Raw genomic sequence first — 25,000 nt, 5'->3', positions numbered from 1 at the left:
TGTATGCTTTTGAGAAGCAAATAACCCTTCAAATTCTTTGGTGAATGTCCTTTAATGTCTGAGGAGTCAGTTTGATGTCTGAGGAGTCAGTTTAATGTCTGGGGAGTCAGTTTAATGTCTGAGGAGTCAGTTTGATGTCTGAGGAGTCAGTTTGATGTCTGAGGAGTCAGTTTGATGTCTGGGGAGTCAGTTTGATGTCCGAGGAGTCAGTTTAATGTCTGGGGAGTCAGTTTGATGTCTGAGGAGTCAGTTTAATGTTCTTTAATGTCTGAGGAGTCAGTTTAATGTCTGAGGAGTCAGTTTGATGTTCTTTAATGTCTGAGGAGTCAGTTTAATGTCTGAGGAGTCAGTTTGATGTCTGAGGAGTCAGTTTGATGTCTGAGGAGTCAGTTTAATATCTGAGGAGTCAGTTTGATGTCTGAGGAGTCAGTTTGATGTCTGAGGAGTCAGTTTGATGTCTGAGGAGTCAGTTTGATGTCTGAGGAGTCAGTTTAATGTCTGGGGACTCAGTTTGATGTCTGGGGAGTCAGTTTGATGTCTGAGGAGTCAGTTTGATGTCTGAGGAGTCAGTTTGATGTCTGAGGAGTCAGTTTGATGAACACCTTCAGGACCAGAAGTAAAATGGACGGAAAAGTCCAATGCATCTCTTGGGATGCAAATCATTATTAATCATTATTTTCCCTCAGCCCTGTCTGGCAGAGGATGGCTCAATGACAAGTTAAACCACAGCCCTGCTGCCTGCCCTATCATCTCCTAACTCCCTCAGCCCTGTCTGGCAGAGGATGGCTCAATGACAAGTTAAACCACAGCCCTGCTGCCTGCCCTATCATCTCCTAACTCCCTCAGCCCTGTCTGGCAGAGGATGGCTCAAGTTAAACCACAGCCCTGCTGCCTGCCTTATCATCTCCTAACTCCCTCAGCCCTGTCTGGCAGAGGATGGCTCAATGACAAGTTAAACCACAGCCCTGCTGCCTGCCGTGTCATTCTGTTCGTTCATCATCTTTTCGCTCCAGGGAATCACTTCCTAATCAACAGTAAGAGGTGATGCAGCGATGCTGTTATTAGATCTTATTCTTTAGTGATTATCCAGATTAATGTTAGACGGAGGAAGGTCATCCCTCTCCTCACTCTCCTCACTTTCCTCTCCTCTCTTGTCTTCTCCTCGCTTGTTCTCTCCTCTCTCTCCTTGTTTTCCTCTCCTCTCTTGTCCTCTCCTCTCTTGTCCTCTCCTCTCTTGTCCTCTCCTCTCTTGTCCACCTCTCTCTCTGCTATCCTCTGTTCTCTATCCAACACAGTTTAGCTTGCTGCTGAATCAATTATAGTCGTGGAGGGAAGCTGTGCATACAACAACGGGTGGTGACCTCTGATGCTCTGAAAGTCGTTGCACTGAAACATTTATTAGCATCTTCTGAATCAGTCTTGCTCTCTCTTCAAACGGTCTGATAATGAATAAGGGTTATTTTAAATGAGAGCATCGTGGCTGATGATAATGAATCAGGGTTATTTTAAATGAGAGCATCGTGGCTGATGATAATGAATCAGGGTTATTTTAAATGAGAGCATCGTGGCTGATGATAATGAATCAGGGTTATTTTAAATGAGAGCATCGTGGCTGATGATAATGAATCAGGGTTATTTTAAATGAGAGCATCGTGGCTGATGATAATGAATCAGGGTTATTTTAAATGAGAGCATCGTGGCTGATGATAATGAATCAGGGTTATTTTAAATGAAAGCATCATGGCTGATGATAATGAATCAGGGTTATTTTAAATGAGAGCATCATGGCTGATGATAATGAATCAGGGTTATTTTAAATGAGAGCATCATGGCTGATGATAATGAATCAGGGTTATTTTAAATGAGAGCATCGTGGCTGATGATAATGAATCAGGGTTATTTTAAATGAGAGCATCATGGCTGATGATAATGAATCAGGGTTATTTTAAATGACAGCATCATGGCTGATGATAATGAATCAGGGTTATTTTAAATGACAGCATCATGGCTGATGATAATGAATCAGGGTTATTTTAAATGACAGCATCATGGCTGATGATAATGAATCAGGGTTATTTTTGTAATAATGTTTTTTTAGGGTGTAATGTTAATATAGCAGATCTTCCATCAATGTAATTGTCTGCATCATTTCCAATCCCCCATATATTTTTGTAAATATATACAGTTAAAGTCGGAAGTTTACATACACTTAGGTTGGAGTCATTAAAACCCGTTTTTCAACCACTCCACACATTTCTTGTTAACAAACGATAGTTTTGGCAAGTCGTTTAGGACATCTACTTTGTGCATGACACAAACAATTCTTTACAGACAGATTATTTCACTTATGTTTCACAATTCCAGTGGGTCAGAAGTTTACATACACTAAGTTGACTGTGCCTTTAAAAAGCTTGGAAAATTCCAGAAAATGATGTCATGGCTTTAGAAGCTTCTGATAGGCTAATTGACATCATTTAAGTCAATTGGAGGTGTACCTGTGGATGTATTTCAAGGCCTACCTTCAAACTCAGTGCCTCTTTGCTTGACATCATGGGAAAATCAAAAGAAATCAGCCAAGACCTCAGAATTTTTTTTTGTAGAACTCCACAAGTCTGGTTCATTATTGAGAGCAATTTCCAAACGCCTGAAGGTACCACGTTCATCTGTACAACAATAGTACGCAAGTATAAACACACAGCCAGCGTACCGCTCAGGAAGGAGACAAGTTCTGTCTCCTAGAGATGAACGTACTTTGGTGCGAAAAGTGCAAATCAATACCAGAACATCAGCAAAGGACCTTGTGAAGATGCTGGAGGAAACAGGTAAAAATGTATCTACATCCACAGTAAAACGAGTCCTATATCGACATAACCTCAAAGGCCACTCAGCAAGGAAGAAGCCACTGCTCCAAAACCGCCATAAAAAAGCCAGACTACGGTTTGCAACTGCACATGGGGACAAAGATTGTACATTTTGGAGAAGTGTCCTCTGGTCTGATGAAACAAAAATAGAACTGTTTGGCCATAATGACCATCGTTCTGTTTGGAGGAAAAGGGGGAGGCTTGCAAGCCGAAGAACACCATCCCAACTGTGAAGCACAGGGGTGGCAGCATCATGTTGTGGGGGTGCTTTGCTGAAGGAGGGACTGGTGCACCTAACAAAATAATTGGCATCATGAGGCAGGAAAATTATGTGGATATATTGAAGCAACATCTCAAGACATCAGTCAGGAAGTTAAAGCTTGGTCACAAATGGGTCTTCCAAATGGACAATGACCCCAAGCATACTTCCAAAGTTGTGGCAAAATGGCTTAAGGACCACAAGGTCTAGGTATTGGAGTGGCCATCACAAAGCCCTGACCTCAATCCTATAGAAAGTATGTGGGCAGAACTGAAAAAATCGTGTGCGAGCAAGGAGGCCTACAAACCTGACTCAGTTACACCAGCTCTGTCAGGAGGAATGGGCCAAAATTCACCCAACTGATTGTGGGAAGCTTGTGGAAGGCTACCTGACATGTTTGACTCAAGTTAAACAATTTAAAGGCAACGTTATCAAATACTAATTGAGTGTATGTAAACTTCTGACCCACTGAGAATGTGATGAAAGAAATAAATGCTGAAATAAATCATTCTCTCTACTATTATTCTGACATTTCACATTCTTAAAATAAAGTGGTGATCCTAACTGACCTAAAACAGGGAATTTTTACTAGGATTAAATGTCAGGAATTTTGAAAACTGAGTTTAAATTGGCTAAGGTGTATGTAAACTTCCAACTTCAACTGTATAAATAAATATATATATATATATATATATATATAGTACCAATCAAACGTTTGGATACACCTACTCACTCCAAGGTTTTTCTTTATTTTTACTATTTTCTACATTGTTGAATAATAGTGAAGACATCAAAACTATGAAATAACATATATGGAATCGTGTAGTAACCAAAAACGTGTTAAACAAATCAAAATATATTTTATAATTTCGATTCTTCAAGGTAGCCACCCATTGCCTTGATGGCAGCTGTAACAAACCAGTTGCCTTGGATAAAAGTGTTTTGTTGTTGTACAGTATCCTCAAACAATAGCATGGTATTGTTTCACTGTAATAACTACTGTAAATTGGACACTGCAGTTAGATTAACAATCATTTAAGCTTTCTGACGATGTAGGACATGTCAATGTCCCGGAAAGTTGGCTGTTGTTTACAACACCATTCTAGTCGCATATTGAGAAGCAACTGTCCCGATTTCGGGACTCTGATCCTGTAGAGGTTAACGATGATAGCTCCTTGACTCTCTCAGTCAATCAGAGAAGATTACTGCTGCGACAAACATGTTGGCTCTAAGATGGCTTTTAGGGTGGGAAGGGAGGAGTGAACGAGTGGAGTGAACGAGAGGGGGGAGAGAGAGGATGGAGAGAGATCGGAGTGAACTAGAGGAGGGGAAGAGAGGAGGGAGAGGAGTGAGCCGGAGGGAGAGAGAGGATGGAGAGAGAGAGGAGGGGAAGAGAGGAGGGAGAGAAGGGAGGTTAAGCGGGAGAGGGCGATCAGGGAGGGAGAGGAGAGTTAGAGGGGAGGGAGGGAAAAGAAGAAGAGGGAGGGAAATTAGGAAGGGAATTGATGGAGAGGAGAAGGAGAGGAGAGGAGAGGTAAGGAGGAGAGGAGAAGAGAGAATGAGGAGATGGATAGAGAACGGAGCCTGTACCCATCTGGCTGCCAAGCCCCTCCAGGAGAGAGCCAGGAGGAGGGATCTTCCTGATCCAAATGTCATCCCTGTTTTGGGATTATCCTGCATTTCCTGCCACTGATCATCTCTCCCTCTCTCTCTCTCTCTCTGTTATCTTTCTCAAACCCTCCTGTTTACTGTCTTCTGCCAGGGAATTCTGAAACACTTCTGGTTGATGGGCAGTTGGGAAAATCTGAAATAAAAAGTTATGAGCCATATACTGTAGCTTCCTCTGGGTATGGGGTGGTCTCTGGGTTTGGGGTGGTCCCTGGGTATGGGGTGGTCCCTGGGTATGGGGTGGTCTGTGGGTACAGGGTGGTCCCTGGGTATAGGGTGGTCCCTGGGTACAGGGTGGTCCCTGGGTACAGGGTGGTCCCTGGGTATGGGGTGGTCCCTGGGTATGGGGTGGTCCCTGGGTTTGGGGTGGTCCCTGGGTATGGGGTGGTCCCTGGGTATGGGGTGGTCCCTGGGTAGGGGGTGGGGTCCCTGGGTAGGGGGTGGTCCCTGGGTAGGGGGTGGTCCCTGGGTACGGGGTGGTCCCTGGGTACGGGGTGGTCCCTGGGTAGGGGGTGGTCCCTGGGTACGGGGTGGTCCCTGGGTAGGGGGTGGTCCCTGGGTAGGGGGTGGTCCCTGGGTAGGGGGTGGTCCCTGGGTAGGGGGTGGTCCCTGGGTATGGGGTGGTCCGTGGGTACGGGGTGGTCCCTGGGTACGGGGTGGTCCCTGGGTACGGGGTGGTCCCTGGGTACGGGGTGGTCCCTGGGTAGGGGGTGGTCCGTGGGTACAGGGTGGTCCCTGGGTACGGGGTGGTCCCTGGGTACGGGGTGGTCCCTGGGTACGGGGTGGTCCCTGGGTACGGGGTGGTCCCTGGGTAGGGGGTGGTCCCTGGGTAGGGGGTGGTCCCTGGGTATGGGGTGGTCTGTGGGTACGGGGTGGTCCCTGGGTACGGGGTGGTCCCTGGGTACGGGGTGGTCCGTGGGTACGGGGTGGTCCCTGGGTAGGGGGTGGTCCCTGGGTAGGGGGTGGTCCCTGGGTAGGGGGTGGTCCCTGGGTAGGGGGTGGTCTGTGGGTACGGGGTGGTCCCTGGGTACGGGGTGGTCCCTGGGTATGGGGTGGTTCCTGGGTACGGGGTGGTCTGTGGGTACGGGGTGGTCCCTGGGTAGGGGGTGGTCCCTGGGTAGGGGGTGGTCCCTGGGTAGGGGGTGGTCCCTGGGTATGGGGTGGTCTGTGGGTACGGGGTGGTCCCTGGGTACGGGGTGGTCCGTGGGTACGGGGTGGTCCCTGGGTATGGGGTGGTCCCTGGGTATGGGGTGGTCCCTGGGTACGGGGTGGTCTGTGGGTACGGGGTGGTCTGTGGGTACGGGGTGGTCCCTGGGTACGGGGTGGTCCCTGGGTACGGGGTGGTCCCTGGGTGCGGGGTGGTCCCTGGGTAGGGGGTGGTCCCTGGGTGTGGGGTGGTGTCCGGGTGTGGGGTGGTTCCTGGGTACGGGGTGGTTCCTGGGTACGGGGTGGTCCCCGGGTACGGGGTGGTCCCCGGGTACGGGGTGGTCCCTGGGTATGGGGTGGTCCGTGGGTAGGGGGTGGTCCCCGGGTACGGGGTGGTCTCCGGGTACGGGGTGGTCCCCGGGTAGGGGGTGGTCCCCGGGTATGGGGTGGTCCCCGGGTATGGGGTGGTCTCCGGGTACGGGGTGGTCCCCGGGTAGGGGGTGGTCTCCGGGTACGGGGTGGTCTCCGGGTACGGGGTGGTCCCCGGGTACGGGGTGGTCCCCGGGTAGGGGGTGGTCCCCGGGCAGGGGGTGGTCCCTGGGCAGGGGGTGGTCCCCGGGTAGGGGGTGGTCCCCGGGTAGGGGGTGGTTCCCGAGTAGGGGGTGGTTCCCGGGTAGGGGGTGGTCCCTGGGTACGGGGTGGTCCCTGGGTACGGGGTGGTCCCCGGTTATGGGGTGGTCCCAGGGTACGGGGTGGTTCCTGGGTAGGGGGTGGTCCCTGGGTAGGGGTGGTCCCTGGGTAGGGGGTGGTCCCTGAGTAGGGGGTGGTCCCCGGGTAGGGGGTGGTCCCTGGGTATGGGGAAGGAAACATAAAATTTACTCAACTTGACATTGGCTCAACTTACCCCAAGGCAAACATTTTAACTATATTAGCCTACACAGCTACAAGGATACACGTTAATACTACACTTTACTACTACACATTAATACTACACTTTAATACTACACATTAATACTACACTTTAATACTACACTTTAATACTACACTTTACTACTACACTTTAATACTACACTTTAATACTAGATTCAGGACCTCATATTGAAGCTAATAGAGACATGATGTTTATAACTTTCCCCCACTCTCCCCTGAGTATTGATGCTGCTGATGTTCATTCAACCATATTCTCTCCCCTGAGTATTGATGCTGCTGATGTCCATTCAACCATATTCTCTCCCCTGAGTATTGATGCTGCTGATGTCCTTCAACCATATTCTTCCCCTGAGTATTGATGCTGCTGATGTCCATTCAACCATATTCTCTCCCTGAGTATTGATGCTGCTGATGTCCATTCAACCATATTCTCTCCCTGGATTGATGCTGCTGATGTCCATTCAACCATATTCTCTCCCTGAGTATTGATGCTGCTGATGTTCATTCAACCATATTCTCTCCCCTGAGTATTGATGCTGCTGATGTTCATTCAACCATATTCTCTCCCCTGAGTATTGATGCTGCTGATGTTCATTCAACCATATTCTCTCCCCTGAGTATTGATGCTGCTGATGTTCCATTCAACCATATTCTCTCCCCTGAGTATTGATGCTGCTGATGTTCATTCAACCATATTCTCTCCCCTGAGTATTGATGCTGCTGATGTTCCATTCAACCATATTCTCTCCCCTGAGTATTGATGCTGCTGATGTCCATTCAACCATATTCTCTCCCCTGAGTATTGATGCTGCTGATGTCCATTCAACCATATTCTCTCCCCTGAGTATTGATGCTGCTGATGTCCATTCAACCATATTCTCTCCCCTGAGTATTGATGCTGCTGATGTTCCATTCAGACAAACGATTCTATACATTCCATAACCTATCTCTCCCCTGAGTATTGATGCTGCTGATGTTCCATTCAACATATTCTCTCCCTGAGTATTGATGCTGCTGATGTTCATCAACCATATTCTCTCCCCTGAGTATGATGCTGCTGATGTTCATCAAACCATATTCTCTCCCCTGGTATTGATGCTGCGATGTCATCCAATCACCATATTCTCTCCCACTGAGTATTGATGCTGCTGATGTTCATTCAACATATTCTCTCCCCTGAGTATTGATGCTGCTGATGTTCCATTCAACCATATTCTCTCCCCTGAGTATTGATGCTGCTGATGTCCATTCAACCATATTCTCTCCCCTGAGTATTGATGCTGCTGATGTTCATTCAACCATATTCTCTCCCCTGAGTATTGATGCTGCTGATGTCCATCCAACCATATTCTCTCCCCTGAGTATTGATGCTGCTGATGTTCCATTCAACCATATTCTCTCCCCTGAGTATTGATGCTGCTGATGTTCCATTCAACCATATTCTCTCCCCTGAGTATTGATGCTGCTGATGTTCATCCAACCATATTCTCTCCTTTCTTTGCCAGATGGAAGATGTCATCGGTCATATGCAAGATGAGAAAAATGGAATTCCTGTCCGCACGGTCAAGAGTTTTTTATCTAAGATCCCAAGTGTTTTTTCAGGTAAGACAAAACATTTTACAGTTACAGTAAAAAGATGTGTGTGTGTTTGAGAGAGAGAGAGTGAGAGCGAAATAAAGATGTCTGTATATATATACACACACAGTTGAAGTCAGAAGTTTACATACACTTAGGTTGGAGTCATTAAAACTCGTTTTTCAACCACTCCACAAATTTCTTGTTAACAAACTATAGTTTTGGCAAGTCGGTTAGGACATCTACTTTGTGCATGACACAAGTCATTTTTCCAACAATTGTTTACAGACAGATTATTTCACTTATAATTCACTGTATCACAATTCCAGTGGGTCAGAAGTTTACATACACTAAGTTGACTGTGACTTTAAACAGCCTGGAAAATTCCAGAAAATGATGTCATGGCTTTAGAAGCCTCTGATAGGCTAATTGACATCATTTGAGTCAATTGGAGGTGTACCTGTGGATGTATTTCAGGGCCTACTTTGACATCATGGGAAAATCAAAAGAAATGGCTAAAAGCTTTGAGAATGACAAAAATATTAATTCCCACAAAGTTTGCTGCTTCAGTGTCTTTAGATATTTTTGTCAGATGTTACTATGGAATACTGAAGTATAATTACAAGCATTTCATAAGTGTCAAAGGCTTTTATTGACAATTACATGAGGTTGATGCAAAGAGTCAATATTTGCAGTGTTGACCATTCTTTTTCAAGACCTCGACAATCCGTCCTGGCATGCTGTCAATTAACTTCTGGGCCACATCCTGACTGATGGCAGCCCATTCTTGCATAATCAATGTTTGGAGTTTGTCAGAATTTGTGGGTTTTTGTTTGTCCACCCGCCTCTTGAGGATTGACCACAAGTTCTCAATGAAATTAAGGTCTGGGGAGTTTCCTGGCCATGGACCCAAAATATTGATGTTTTGTTCCCCGAGCCACTTATTTGTCACATTTGCCTCATGGCAAGGTGCTCCATCATGCTGGAAAAGGCATTGTTCGTCACCAAACTATTCCTTGATGGTTGGGAGAAGTTGCTCTCGGAGGATGTGTTGGTACCATTCTTTATTCATTGCTGGGTTCTTAGGCAAAATTGTGAGTGAGCCCACTCCCTTGGCTGAGAAGCAACCCCACACATGAATGGTCTCAGGATGCTTTACTGTTGGCATGACACAGGACTGATGGTAGCGCTCACCTTGTCTTCTCCGGACAAGCTTTTTTCTGGATGCCCCAAACAATCGGAAAGGGGATTCATCAGAGAAAATGACTTTACCCCAGTCCTCAGCAGTCCAATCCCTGTACCTTTTGCAGAATATCAGTCTGTCCCTGATGTTTTTCCTGGAGAGAAGTGGCTTCTTTGCTGCCCTTCTTGACACCAGGCCATCCTCAAAAAGTCTTCGCCTCACTGTGCATGCAGATGCACTCACACCTGCCTGCTGCCATTCCTGAGCAAGCTCTGTACTGGTGGTGCCCCGATCCCGCAGCTGAATCAACTTTAGGAGATGGTCCTTGCGCTTGCTGGACTTTCTTGGGCACCTGAAGCCTTCTTCACAACAATTGAGACGCTCTCTTTGAAGTTCTTGATGATCCGATAAATGGTTGATTTAGGTGCAATCTTACTGGCAGCAATATCCTTGCCTGTGAAGCCCTTTTTATGCAAAGCAATGATGACGGCACGTGTTTCCTTGCAGGTAACCATGGTTGACAGAGGAAGAACAATGATTCCAAGCACCACCCTCCTTTTGAAGCTTCCAGTCTGTTATTTGAACTCAATCAGCATGACAGAGTGATCTCCAGCCTTGTCCTCGTCAACACTCACACCTGTGTTAACGAGAGAATCACTGACATGATGTCAGCTGGTCCTTTTCGTTGCAGGGCTGAAATGCAGTGGAAATGTTTTTTTGGGGGATTCAGTTCATTTGCATGGCAAAGAGGGACTTTGCAATTATTTGCAATTCATCTGATCACTCTTCATAACATTCTGGAGTATATACAAATTGTCATCATGCAAACTGAGGCAGCAGACTTTGTGAAAATGTATATTTGTGTAACGGCCGTCGTCAAAATGAGACCAAGGTGCAGCGGAGGATGTGTTCATTGTGAATGATTTTAATGGACCGAATGAACATATGAACAATATACAAAAATTAACCAAAAAACGACCAGCAACAGTTCTGTCCGGTTTAACAAAACTAAACAGGAAAAATACTCACCCACAAACCCCAAAGGAAAAACAGGCTGCCTATGTATGACTCTCAATCAGCAACAACGATCTACAGCTGTTTCTGATTGAGAGCCATACACGGCCGAAACAAAGTAATACACCAACATAGAAAAAGGAACATAGAACGCCCACCCTAGTCACACCCTGGCCTAACCAAAAATAGAGAACCAAAACCCTCTCTATGGCCAGGGCGTGACAATTTGTGTCATTCTCAAAACTTTTGGCCACGACTGTATATAGAGAGAGGAAAGATAGATGGAGGCAGCGAGAGAGAGATCGACTTCTGGACAGAATGGGAAGATCAGACTGATGGAGGGAGAGAGGGGGTGACAGTAACCAGGCGCTCTCTCTCCCACAGAGAAGAGAGGGGGAGTTGCTGGATGGTCACCCTTCACACCCTGCTGTAAATCTCTAGAGGGGGAAACTTTCTCATTCAGTATCTGTTATGTAGTGTTCTACCCCTGGAGGACTCAGTAGGTCTTCAGTATCTGTTATGTAGTGTTCTACCCCGGAGGACTCAGTAGGTCTTCAGTATCTGTTATGTAGTGTTCTACCCCTGGAGGACCCAGTAGGTCTTCAGTACCTGTTATGTAGTGTTTTAATGTTTTACCCCAGAGGTAGAATACTAATATACATACAGATTATTGACAACATCTACTTACCTATTGAGTCATCCAGGGGTAGAATATTTATGCAGTTTATTTTGTATTTATTTGTTTATTTCACCTTTATTTAACCAGGTAGGCAAGTTGAGAACAAGTTCTCATTTACAACTGCGACCTGGCCAAGATGAAGTAAAGCAGTTCGACACATACAACAACACAGAGTTACACATGGAATAAACAAAACATACAGTCAATAATACAATAGAGAAAGTCTATATATAGTGTGTGCAAATGAGGTAGGATAAGGGGGGTGAGTCAATAAATAAGTCATAGTGGCGAAATTATTACAGTATGGCAAATTAAACACTGGAATGGTAGATGTGCAGAAGATGAATGTGCAATTAGGGATACTGGGGTGCAAAGGAGCAAAATAAATAAATAAATAAATACAGTATGGGGATGAGGTAATTGGATGGGCTATTTACAGATGGGCTATTTACAGATGCAGGGATATGTGAGCTGCTCTGACAGCTGGTGCTTAAAGCTAGTGAGGGAGATATGAGACTCCAGCTTCAGAGATCTTTGCAGTTCGTTCCAGTCATTGGCAGCAGAGAACTGGAAGGAGAGGAGGCCGAAGGAGGAATTGGCTTTGGGGGTGACCAGAGAGATATACCTGCTGGAGCGTCTGCTACGAGTGGGTGCTGCTATGGTGACCAGTGAGCTGAGATAAGGCAGGGCTTTACCTAGCAACGACTTGTAGATGACCTGTAGCCATTGGGTTTGGCGACGGATATGAAGCGAGGACCAGCCAACGAGAGCATACAGGTCGCAGTGGTGGGTAATATATGGGGCTTTGGTGACAAAACGGATGGCACTGTGATAGACTGCATCCAATTTGCAGAGTAGAGTGTTGGAGGCTATTTTGTAAATGACATCGCCGAAGTCGAGGATCGGTAGGATAGTCAGTTTTACGAGGGTATGTTTGGCAGCATGAGTGAAGGATGCTTTGTTGCGAAATAGGAAGCCAATTCTAGATTTAATTTTGGATTGGAGATGTTTGATGTGAGTCTGGAAGGAGAGTTTACAGTCTAACCAGACACTTAGGTATTTGTAGTTGTCCACATATTCTAAGTCAGAACCGTCCAGAGTAGTGATGCTGGACGAGTAGGTAGGTGTGGGCAGCGATCGGTTGAAGAGCATGCATTTAGTTTTGCTTGCATTCAAGAGCAGTTGGAGGCCACGGAAGGAGAGTTGTATGGCATTGAAGCTAGTCTGGAGGTTAGTTAACATAGTGTCCAAAGAAGGGCCAGAAGTATACAGAATGGTGTCGTCTGCGTAGAGGTGGATCAGAGAATCACCAGCAGCAAGAGCGACATCATTGATGTATACAGACAAAAGAGTCGGCCCGAGGATTGAACCCTGTGGCACCCCCATAGAGACTGCCAGAGGTCCGGATAACAGGCCCTCCTATTTGACACACTGAACTCTGTCAGAGAAGTAGTTGGTGAACCAGGCGAGGCAGTCATTTGAGAAACCAAGGCTGTTGAGTCTGCCGATAAGAATGTGGTGATTGACAGAGTTGAAAGCTTTGGCCAGGTCGATGAAGACAGCTGCACAGTATTGTCTCTTATCGATGGCGGCTATGATATCATTTAGGACCTTGAGCGTGGCTGAGGTGCACCCATGACCAGCTCTGAAACTAGATTGCATAGCGGAGATGGTACGGTGGGATTCGAAATGGTCGGTGATCTGTTTGTTAACTTGGCTTTCGAAGACCTTAGAAAGACAGGGTAGGATGGATATAGATCTGTAGCAGTTTGGGTCTAGAGTGTCTCCCCCTTAGAAGAGGGGGATGACCGCGGCAGCTTTCCAATCTTTGGGAATCTCAGACGAATCAAAAGAGAAGTTGAACAGGCTAGTAATAGGGGTTGCAACAATTTCGGCTGATAATTTTAGGAAGAGAGGGTCCAGATTGTCTAGCCCGGCTGATTTGTAGGGGTCCAGATTTTGCAGCTCTTTCAGATTATCAGCTATCTGGATTTGGGTGAAGGAGAAATGTGGGAGGCTTGGGCGAGTTGCAGTGAGGGGTGCAGGGCTGTTGACCGGGGTAGGGGTAGCCAGGTGGAAAGCATGGCCAGCCGTAGAAACATGCTTATTGAAATTCTCAATTATAGTGGATTTATTGGTGGTAACAGTGTTTCCTAGCCTCAGAGCAGTGGGCAGCTGGGAGGAGGTGCTCTTATTCTCCATGGGCTTTACAGTTTCCCAGAACTTTTTGGGGTTAGAGCTACAGGATGCAAATTTCTGTTTGAAAAAGCTATTCTTTGCTTTCCTAACTGCCTGTATATATTTGTTCCTAACTTCCCTGAAAAGTTGCATATCACGGGGGCTATTCGATGCTAATGCAGATCGCCACAGGATGTTTTTGTGCTGGACAAGGGCAGACAGGTCTGGAGTGAACCAAGGACTATATCTCTTCCTAGTTCTACATTTTTTGAATGGGGCATGCTTATTTCAGATGGTGAGGAAAGCACTTTTAAAGAATAACCAGGCATCCTCTACTGACGGAATGAAACTGATAACTTTGATCCTGTATGCTTGATATCCGGTACAAGAGGAGACCTTGTTCAATTAAATTTTTATTGACCCTTCTAAAACACGTCATACCTCAAGCTGAGATGACAGATTTAGCCTCAAGCACAATGCCACTTCTTCCTGCTAATAAGACACATCAAACAGCAATGACAAGGGTTGTCTTCCTTCATACTAGTCTACCTGATACTGTACCTGCTGCAGTGACAAGGGTTGTCTTCCTTCATGCTACTCTACCCGATACTGTACCTGCTGCAGTGACAAGGATTGTCTTCCTTCATACTAGTCTACCTGCTACGGTTGAGGCCCAAATAGCACACTTCTCACTATATAGTGCCCGATGGTCCCTGGTCAAAAGTAGTGCACTACATAGGAAATAGGGCCAGTAAGTCAGTTAAGAACAAATTCTTATTTACAATGACGGCCTACCTGGGAACAGTGGGGTTAACTGCCTTGTTCAGGGGCAGAACGACAGATTTTTACCTTGTCAGCTCAGGGATTCAATCTTGCAACCTTCCCTATGTAGAACACTACTGTTGACCAGAGCCCTATTCCCTATATAGAGCACTACTGTTGACCAGAGCCCTATTCCCTATATAGAGCACTACTGTTGACCAGAGCCCTATTCCCTATATAGAACACTACTGTTGACCAGATCCCTATTCCCTATATAGAGCACTACTGTTGACCAGAGCCCTATTCCCTATATAGAGCACTACTGTTGACCAGAGCCCTATTCCCTATATAGTGCACTACTGTTGACCAGAGCCCTATTCCCTATATAGAGCACTACTGTTGACCAGAGCCCTATATAGAGCACTACTGTTGACCAGAGCCCTATTCCCTATATAGAACACTACTGTTGACCAGAGCCCTATTCCCTATATAGAACACTACTGTTGACCAGAGCCCTATTCCCTATATAGAACACTACTGTTGACCAGAGCCCTATTCCCTATATAGAGCACTACTGTTGACCAGAGCCCTATTCCCTATATAGAGCACTACTGTTGACCAGAGCCCTATTCCCTATATAGAGCACTACTGTTGACCAGAGCCCTATTCCCTATATAGAACACTACTGTTGACCAGATCCCTATTCCCTATATAGAGCACTACTGTTGACCAGAGCCCTATTCCCTATATAGAACACTACTGTTGACCAGAGCCCTATTCCCTATATAGAGCACTACTGTTGACCAGAGCCCTATTCCCTATATAGTGCACTACTGTTGACCAGAGCCCTATTCCCTATATAGAGCACTACTGTTGACCAGAGCCCTATTCCCTATATAGAACACTACTGCTGACCAGAGCCCTATTCCCTATATAGAACACTACTGTTGACCAGAGCCCTATTCCCTATATAGAACACTACTGTTGACCAGAGCCCTATTCCCTATATAGAACACTACTGTTGACCAGAGCCCTATTCCCTATATAGAGCACTACTGTTGACCAGAGCCCTATTCCCTATATAGAGCACTACTGTTGACCAGAGCCCTATTCCCTATATAGAACACTACTGTTGACCAGAGCCCTATTCCCTATATAGAACACTACTGTTGACCAGAGCCCTATTCCCTATATAGAGCACTACTGTTGACCAGAGCCCTGTTCCCTATATAGTGCACTACTGTTGACCAGAGCCCTATTCCCTATATAGAGCACTACTGTTGACCAGAGCCCTATTCCCTATATAGAGCACTACTGTTGACCAGAGCCCTATTCCCTATATAGAGCACTACTGTTGACCAGAGCCCTATTCCCTATATAGAACACTACTGTTGACCAGAGCCCTATATAGAGCACTACTGTTGACCAGAGCCCTATTCCCTATATAGAACACTACTGTTGACCAGAGCCCTATTCCCTATATAGAGCACTACTGTTGACAAGAGCCCTATTCCCTATATAGAGGAGCTGTTAGTAGTGCTGTCCATGGTGCTGAATGGATCCTTCACTCTGATAGGAGGAGCTGTTAGTAGTGCTGTCCATGGTGCTGAATGGATCCTTTACTCTGATAGGAGGAGCTGTTAGTAGTGCTGTCCATGGTGCTGAATGGATCCTTTATATTCTGATAGGAGGAGCTGTTAGTAGTGCTGTCCATGGTGCTGAATGGAGCCTTTTATATTCAAATCATATGGTTCTATAGAGAGTCTATTAGAATCATATATGTCTATAGAGAGTCTATTAGAATCATATGGGTCCATAGAGAGTCTGTTAGAATCATATGGGTCCATAGAGGGTCTATTAGAATCATATGTGTCCATAGAGAGTCTATTAGAATCATATGGGTCCATAGAGAGTCTATTAGAATCATATGGGTCCATAGAGAGTCTATTAGAATCATATGGGTCCATAGAGAGTCTATTAGATTCATATGTGTCCAGGCCTCCCGAGTGGCGCAGCTGTCTAAGGCACTGCATCACGGTGCTTGAGGCGTCACTACAGCCACAGGTTCGATCCCGGGCTGTGTTTTTACAGCCGGCCGTAACCAGGAAACCTTTGACTGGGAGACCCCATCGCACTCTAGTCGCGGACCGGGGCCTGCAAGCTGACTTCGGTCTCCAGCTCCACTGTGTTTCCTCTGCTTCTGGGTTAAGCGAGCAGCGTTTCAGGAAGCGGCGCAGCTAGGCAGGGTCGTGTTTCGGAGGACGCACGGCTCTCGACCTTCACCTCTCCCGAGGCCGTAGTGGAGTTGCAGTCGACGGGACAAGACTGGAACTACCAATTGGATATCATGAAATTGGTGAGACAAAAGGGTAAAAAAAGAATCGTATGGGTCCATAGAGGGTCTATTAGAATCATATGGGTCCATAGAGAGTCTATTAGAATCATATGGGTCTATAGAGAGTCTATTAGAATCATGTGGCTCTATAGAGAGTCTATTAGAATCATATGGGTCTATAGAGAGTCTTTTGGAATAGAAGGTCTATTAGAATCATATGGTTCCATAGAGTCTATTAGAATCATATAGGTCCATAGAGGGTCTATTAGAATCATATGGGTCCATAGAGAGTCTATTAGAATCATATGGGTCTATAGAGAGTATATTAGAATCATGTGGCTCTATAGAGAGTCTATTAGAATCATATGGGTCTATAGAGAGTCTTTTGGAATAGAAGGTCTATTAGAATCATATGGTTCCATAGAGAGTCTATTAGAATCATATGGGTCCATAGAGGGTCTATTAGAATCATATGGGTCTATAGAGAGTCTTTTGGAATAGAAGGTCTATTAGAATCATATGGGTCCATAGAGAGTCTATTAGAATCATATGGTTCTATAGAGAGTCTATTAGAATCATATGGGTCTATAGAGAGTATTTTGGAATTGAAGGTCTATTAGAATCATATGGTTCCATAGAGAGTCTATTAGAATCATATGGGTCCATAGAGGGTCTATTAGAATCGTATGGGTCCATAGAGGGTCTATTAGAATCGTATGGGTCCATAGAGGGTCTATTAGAATCGTATGGGTCCATAGAGAGTCTGTTAGAATCATATGGGTCCATAGAGAGTCTTTTGGAATAGAGGGTCTATTAGAATTGTATGGGTCTATAGAGAGTCTATTAGAATCCTATGGGTCCATAGAGAGTCTGTTAGAATAGAAGGTCCATTAGAATCATATGGGTCCATAGAGAGTCTGTTAGAATAGAAGGTCCATTAGAATCATATGGGTCCATAGAGAGTCTATTTCGGCAAGGCCTTGCTTTTTTTTCCACTGTGAAATTACGTTGTAAAAAAAATGCTCTATAGAATTTACACTGATTGTATGTGATTTTATTTGATTAGCTAACCGTGATTAACGGCATTCAGGGAAATACAGGCACTTGACTTGTTTATCCAAACCCAGCAGTTGGCTTTGTTCTGTGTTCTGATCTACATTCTAATGTAGTCTCTGCAGATGGACTCTGTTTTGTTTTGTAGATTGTCTCTGTAGATTGACTCTTAATCTCTCTTTTGAATTTATTCTGTAATGTAGTCTCTGTAGATTGACTCTTAATCTCTCTTTTTAATTTATTCTGTAATGTAGTCTCTGTAGATTGACTCTCAGTCTCTCTTTTTAATTTATTCTGTAATGTAGTCTCTGCAGATTGACTCCCAGTCTCTCTTTTCCCTTTATCCTGTGTGGTCCTTTAGAAATGGATTGTATTGGGGAGCGGTGAATATGAACTGCTAGAAGATTTGCTGCAGTAAGGAAAGGAGAGCAGTGGTGATGTTTCAGACTCGCCTCTCCTTTTGATATGCACGTAACAATATACTGTACATGAGAAGAGACATTTATGTAAAGTTATTAAAATATGTAGAGGTTTTTTTGCGATCACATGTTTTTGATACCAGCAAAAGCAGAATGTTGAATGTTGTGTTTTGTCTTGCAGAATGTTGAATGTTATATGTTTTGTCTTGCAGAATGTTGAATGTTGTATGTTTTGTCTTGCAGAATGTTGAATGTTGTATGTTTTGTCTTGCAGAAGCAGAATGTTGAGTGTTGAATGTTTTGTCTTGCAGAAGCAGTGTTGTGTTGTATGTTTTGTCTTGCAGAAGCAGAGTGTTGAGTGTTGTATGTTTTGTCTTGCAGAATGTTGAATGTTGAGTGTTTTGTCTTGCAGAATGTTGAATGTTGTATGTTTTGTCTTGCAGAAGCAGGATGTTGAATGTTGTGTGTTTTGTCTTGCAGAATGTTGAATGTTGAGTGTTTTGTCTTGCAGAATGTTGATGTTGTATGTTTTGTCTTGCAGAAGCAGAATGTTGAATGTTGTGTGTTTTGTCTTGCAGAATGTTGAGTGTTATATGTTTTGTCTTGCAGGATGTTGAATGTTGAGTGTTGTATGTTTTGTCTTGCAGAATGTTGAATGTTGTATGTTTTGTCTTGCAGAATGTTGAGTGTTGTATGTTTTGTCTTGCAGAATGTTGAATGTTTTGTCTTGCAGAAGCAGAATGTTGAGTGTTATATGTTTTGTCTTGCAGGATGTTGAATGTTGAGTGTTGTTTGTTTTGTCTTGCAGAATGTTGAATGTTGTATGTTTTGTCTTGTTGAGTGTTGAGTGTTTTGTCTTGCAGAAGCAGAGTGTTGAGTGTTGTGTGTTTTGTCTTGCAGGTTCTGACATTGTGCAGTGGATGATCAAAAACCTAAACATTGAGGACCAAGGTCAGATTTATTTACGATGTTATTTACATTCAAATGTGTCTGTTTTTGTTGTTGACGTTGTTGATGTATCATTGAAAATGTCATCAACTCAACAGTTTTTTATTAACTGATGTTTTGGTTTTCCTAATGAAGGATCTTAACGATTCAAACTCTAAATTCCTAGAAATACAGAATGATCAAATAGCCAGTGAAATACATCATTTAGTTTCCTCTGAAATGCTTCAGATTAATTTTTTTACATTCAATGTGATTTGATTTCAGTGCCATCAGCTCAATAGTCTTGAATTGTTGAATCAATGGTCTTGACTTGTGGTATCAATAGTCTTGACTTGTGGTATCAATAGTCTTGACTTGTTGTATCAATAGTCTTGACCTGTGGTATCAATAGTCTTGACCTGTGGTATCAATAGTATTGACCTGTTGTATCAATAGTCTTGACCTGTGGTATCAATAGTCTTGACCTGTTGTATCAATAGTAGTGGATCAGTGTGTTTCTGAACACCTGTAATGGCCATTTCCTGCATTCTAGAGCTAAACATGGCCTTATATAACCACATTTCCATCCACAGATTTAAAAGTAAAGTCAGACAGTATTGAACAAAACTACGACAGCTGTGATGGAAACAGGAAGTTTTGGTTCTATTGTATAAATACAGCTGTGCTGGAAACAGGAAGTTTTGGTTCTATTGTATCAATACAGCTGTGATGGAAACAGGACATTTTTGTTCTATTGTATAAATACAGCGGTGATGGAAACAGGACGTTTTGGTTCTATTGTATAAATACAGCTGTGATGGAAACAGGACGTTTTGGTTCAATTAATCCCCTCCCCTCAAACTCCCTTTCCTCTAATCCCCCTCCCCTCAAACTCCCTTTCCTCTAATCCTCCTCCCCTCAAACTCCCTTTCCTCTAATCCCCCTCCCCTCAAACTCCCTTTCCTCTAATCCCCCTCCCCTCAAACTCCCTTTCCTCTAATCCCCTCCCCTCAAACTCCCTTTCCTCTAATCCCCCTCCCCTCAAACTCCCTTTCCTCTAATCCCCCTCCCCTCAAACTCCCTTTCCTCTAATCCCCCTCCCCTCAAACTCCCTTTCCTCCAATCCTCTTCTCCTCAACTCCCTTTCCTCAAACTCCCTTCCCTCTAATCCCCCTCCCCTCAAACTCCCTTTTCCTCCAATCCTCCTCTCCTTAAACTCCCTCTCCCCTAGCTCTCCTTGAGTGACTCCTCTCCAGCCGAGCTCTGAGCCCCTGAGCGATGAGCCCCACCACACTCCCATGGCACCTGGTCTGCCCAGCACAGCATCCCAGCATCCCAGCCCTGAGCCATCAGCCCAGCACACAGCAGCTCCCAGCTGTGGACAGAGTAGAGGCTGAACCCCCCTCAAACCATGACCCTTCGTTTGATGAGCTTTAGAGCAGAGACTGGGAGGGAGAGAGGGGGGAGGGGAGGACAGCTCGGAAAGCTTTCTCACTGGAGGGAGGGGAACGCATGGCTTTGAAGTGTTGCAGGAGGATAAAAAACACTGTGTGGGCAAAATGGCACCCATTTCTGATGTAGTACTCCTCTTTTTCCTTTCACTAGGCCAGAGTAAACTGCACCATGATGCTAGTAAACCATATGAAAATACAATTAGGACTCTAACGAAGGGTCAGCCTCAAATGGTTAATTGGCTTTTTACCAATTTACCGTACAACAGACCACGTATTCACCCTGCGCACCTTAATTGACAAGCAAACAAACCAAAACAAAGGTAAAGTCTTCTCATGCTTTGTTTATTTTCAAAAAAGCTTTCAACTCAATTTGGCATCAGGGTTTGCTATACAAATTGATGGAAAGTGGTGTTGGGGGGTAAAAACATATGACATTATAAAATCCATGCACACAAACAACAAGTGTGCGGTTAAAATTGGCTAAAAAACACACACATTTCTTTCCACAGGGCCGTGGGGTGAGACAGGGATGCAGCTTAAGCCCCACGCTCTTCAACATATATAGCAACAGTCTGCAGCACCCGGCCTCACCCTACTAGAATCCGAAGTCAAATGTCTACTGTTTGCTGATGATCTGGTGCTTCTGTCCCCAATCAAGGAGGGCCTACAGCAGCACCTAGATCTTCTGCACAGATTCTCTCAGACCTGGACCCTGACAGTAAATCTCAGTAAGAATAAAATAATGGCATTCCAAAAAAGGTCCAGTTGCCAGGACCACAAGTACAAATTCCATCTAGACACCATTGCCCTAGAGCACATAAAAAAACAATTTACCAAATTGGTAACTATTTAAGTTTCCCTGCATTAAAGTCCCCGACCACTAGGAGCGTCGCCTCTGGATAAGCATTTGCTTATGGCAGAATACAGTTCATTCAGTGCAGTCTTATTGCCAGCCTCAGTCTGTGGTGGTATGTAGACAGCTACGGAAAATACAGATGAAAACTCTCTAGGTAGATAGTGTGGTCTACAGCTTATCATGATATTTTTTTATTTAACGAGGCAAGTCAGTTAACAACAACTTCTTATTTTCAATGACGGCCTACCGGGGAACAGTGGGTTAACTGCCTTGTTCAGGGGCAGAATGACAGATTTTTACCTTGTCAGCTCGGGGATTCAATCTAGCAACCTTTCGGTTAACGGCCCAAAGCTCTAACTCTAACTCTAAAATCATACAGCCTTGTCGAATCAAACGGCCTTGATCTAGCTGTTAAATCATAAAGCCTTGATTCAGATGACAAATCATACAGCCTTGACCCAGGTGTTGAATCATACAGCCTTGATCCAGATGACAAATCATACAGCCTTGACCCAGGTGTTGAATTATACAGCCTTGATCCAGGTGTTGAATCACACAGCCTTGGTCCAGGTGTCATTGAAGACAATGAGGAGGTAGTAGAGGAAGCAGCTTAGACTGGAGAACATGTTCAAAGCCAGAGGTTGCTTCCCAAATGGCACCCTACTCCCTATATAGTACACTAGCCCTATGGGCCCTGGTCAAAAGTAGTGCACTATAGGGGACTCCTGAGTGGTGCAGCGGTCTAAGGCACTGCATCGTAGTGCTTGAGGCGTCACTAAAGATACGGGTTTGATCCCAGGCTGTGTCACAGATGGCAGTGACCGGGAGACCCATGAGGCGGCGCACAATTGGCCCAGGTTAGGGGAGGGTTTGGCCGGCCGGGATGTCCTTGTCCCATCGCGCTCTAGCGACTCCTTGTGGTGGGCCGGGCGCGTGCACGCTGACTTCGGTCGCCAGTTGTCCAGTGTTTCCTCCGGCACATTGAGAAGTAGTGCGGCTTGGCAGGGTCATTTTTTCGGAGGACGCATGGCTCTCGACCTTCATCTCCCCCGGGTCCGTAGGGGAATTGCAGTTATGGGACAAGACTTTAACTACTAATTGGGGAGAAAAAGGTGCAAAAGTACAAAACATTTTTTTTTAAATCTTGCACTATAAAGGGAATAGAGTACCATTTGGTTCAGTTGTTCCACGGCTCGGAGGGGAAAAACATATGTTATCCAACAGACAAACATGTATGATGTTGAATCATTACAATCTTGAATCACAAAGTCTAGTTTTAATGTGATTTAAAGATCATCTGCAGAGGGGGGAAAAAAAAACCTTTCAATTAAACCGTAGAAGAAAAAACCCCAGATCTCACCTGGGAAGATTTAAAGGCTGAGGGTTTTAAATGTCAAGTGTTTGATGTCTGCCTTCGGGTATTCATTGGACCGGTACGTCACCGTAAGGCTGCTCTCACAAATAATGGCACACACACACACAGATGGGCTGCAGATTCTCTCTCTCTCCCTCTCATTCTGCTGTGGAGAGATGGTGTTTGTTCTTCACTGGGTGCCCTTTTCTTGTGGCAACAGGTCACAAATATTGCTGCTGTGATGGCACACAGTGGTATTTCACCCAATAGACATGGGAGTTGATCAAAATTGGATTTGTTTTTTCGAATTCTTTGTGGGTCTGTGTAATCTGAGGGAAATATGTGTCTTGTTTCAGGTAATGTCGCAGGTCACTACTTCCCACTTCACAGTGTCGCTCTAAACTTTCTGGAAGACCGAGTTTTGAAACTCTGTCTTCCAAATTTCTATCAGCATGTTAAATGTGCAACCAGAGGGAAAAAAACTCTGGAACACCTTTACTCCACACAGAGATGCATACAAAGCTCTCCCTCACCCTCCATTTGGCAAATCTGACCATAATTCTATCCTCCTGATTCCTGCTTACAAGCAAAAAATGAAAGCGACTCGATCAACAAAAAAGTGGTCAGATGAAGCAGATGCTAAACTACAGGACTGTTTTGCTAGCACAAGGTTCCGGGATTCATCCAATGGCATTGAGGAGTACACCACATCAGTCATTGGCTTCATCAATATGTGCATAGATGACGTCATCCCCACAGTGAACGTACGTACACACCCCAACCAGAAGCCATGGATTACAGACAACATCCACACTGAGCTAAAGGCTAGAGCTTCTGCTTTCAAGGAGCGAGACTCTAACCCAGGAGATTATAAAAAATTCCACTATGCCCTCTGACGAACTATCAAACAGGCAAACCGTCAATACAGGACTAAGATCAAATCGTACTACACCGGCTCTGACACTCGTCGGATGTGGCAGGGCTTGCAAACCATTACAGGATACAAAGGGAAGCACAGCCGCGAGCTGCCCAGTGACACGATCCTACCAGATGAGCTAAATGCCTTCTAAACTTTCTTAGAGGAAAGCAACACTGAACCATGCGAGAGAGCACCAGCTGTTCCGGACGACTGTGTGATCACGCTCTCCGTAGCCGATGTGTGTAAGACCTTTAAACAGGTCAACATTCACAAGGCCGCAGGGCCAGACGGATTAAGAAAATGCGTATTCAGAGCATGTGCTGACCAGCTGGCAAGTGTCTTCACTGACATTTTCAACCTCTCCCTGACCCAGTATATAATACCTACATGTTTCAAGCAGACTACCATAGTCCCTGTGTCCAAGAACATTAAGGTAACCTGCCTAAATGAATACCGATCCGTAGCATTCACGTCTGTAGCCATGAAGTGCTTTGAAAGGCTGGTCATGGCTCACATCAACACCATTATCCCAGAAACCCTAGACCCACTCCAATTTGCATACCGCACCAACAGATCCACAGATGATGCAATCTCTATTGCCACTCCACACTGCCCTTTCCCACCTGGACAAAAGGAACACCTATGTGAGAATGCTGTTCATTGACTACAGCTCAGCATTCAACACCATAGTGCCCTCAAAGCTCATCAATAAGCTAAGGACCCTGGGACTAAACACTTCCCTCTGCAACTGGATCCTGGACCTCCTGACGGGCCGCCCCCCAGGTGGTAAGGGTAGGTAACAACACGTCCGCCACGCTGATCCTCAACACGGGGGCCCCTCAGGGGTGTGTGCTCAGTCCCTTCCTGTACTCCCTGCTCACTTATGACTGCATGGCCAGGCACAACTCCAACACCATCATTAAGTTTGCTGATGACACAACAGTGGTAGGCCTGATCACCGACAATGACGAGACAGCCTGTAGGGAAGAGGTCAGAGACCTGGCCGTGTGCTGCCAGGACAACAACCTCTCCCTCAACGTGATCAAGACAAAGGAGATGATCGTGGACTACGGGGCTGTAGTGGAGCGGGTTGAGAGCTTCAAGTTCCTTGGTGTCCACATCACCAACAAAGTAATATGGTCCAAGCACACCAAGACAGTCATGAAGAGGGCACGACAAAACCTATTCCCCCTCAGAAGACTGAAAAGATTGGGCATGGGTCCTCAGATCCTCAAAAGGTTCTACAGCTGCACCATCGAGAGCATCCTGACTGGTTGCATCACTTCCTGGTATGGCAACTGCTCGGCCCCCGACCGCAAGGCACTACAGAGGGTAGTGAGTACAGCCCAGTACATCACTGGGGCCAAGCTTCATGTACATATTACCACGACTATCCGGTGCCCCTCCACATTGACTCTGTACCGTAGC

General features: G+C 45.3%; 1 protein-coding gene across 1 annotated transcript in view; it reads left to right on the top strand.

Annotated features, from left to right (window-relative positions):
* LOC115183301 (regulator of G-protein signaling 7-like) overlaps positions 1–25,000 on the top strand; it is a 124,195-nt gene that overhangs the window by 36,609 nt on the left and 62,586 nt on the right. The window contains exons 3-4 of the mRNA XM_029744630.1: positions 8,370–8,466; positions 18,963–19,013. Coding sequence (XP_029600490.1) covers positions 8,370–8,466; positions 18,963–19,013 — 148 coding nt within the window. The remainder of the gene's footprint in view (positions 1–8,369; positions 8,467–18,962; positions 19,014–25,000) is intronic.

The sequence above is a fragment of the Salmo trutta genome, unplaced genomic scaffold (genome assembly GCF_901001165.1).
Source record: "Salmo trutta unplaced genomic scaffold, fSalTru1.1, whole genome shotgun sequence".
Classification (NCBI taxonomy): Eukaryota; Metazoa; Chordata; class Actinopteri; order Salmoniformes; family Salmonidae; genus Salmo; species Salmo trutta.
Note: the sequence above shows the minus strand (reverse complement) of the source record. Positions and strands in the feature narration are given on the sequence as shown.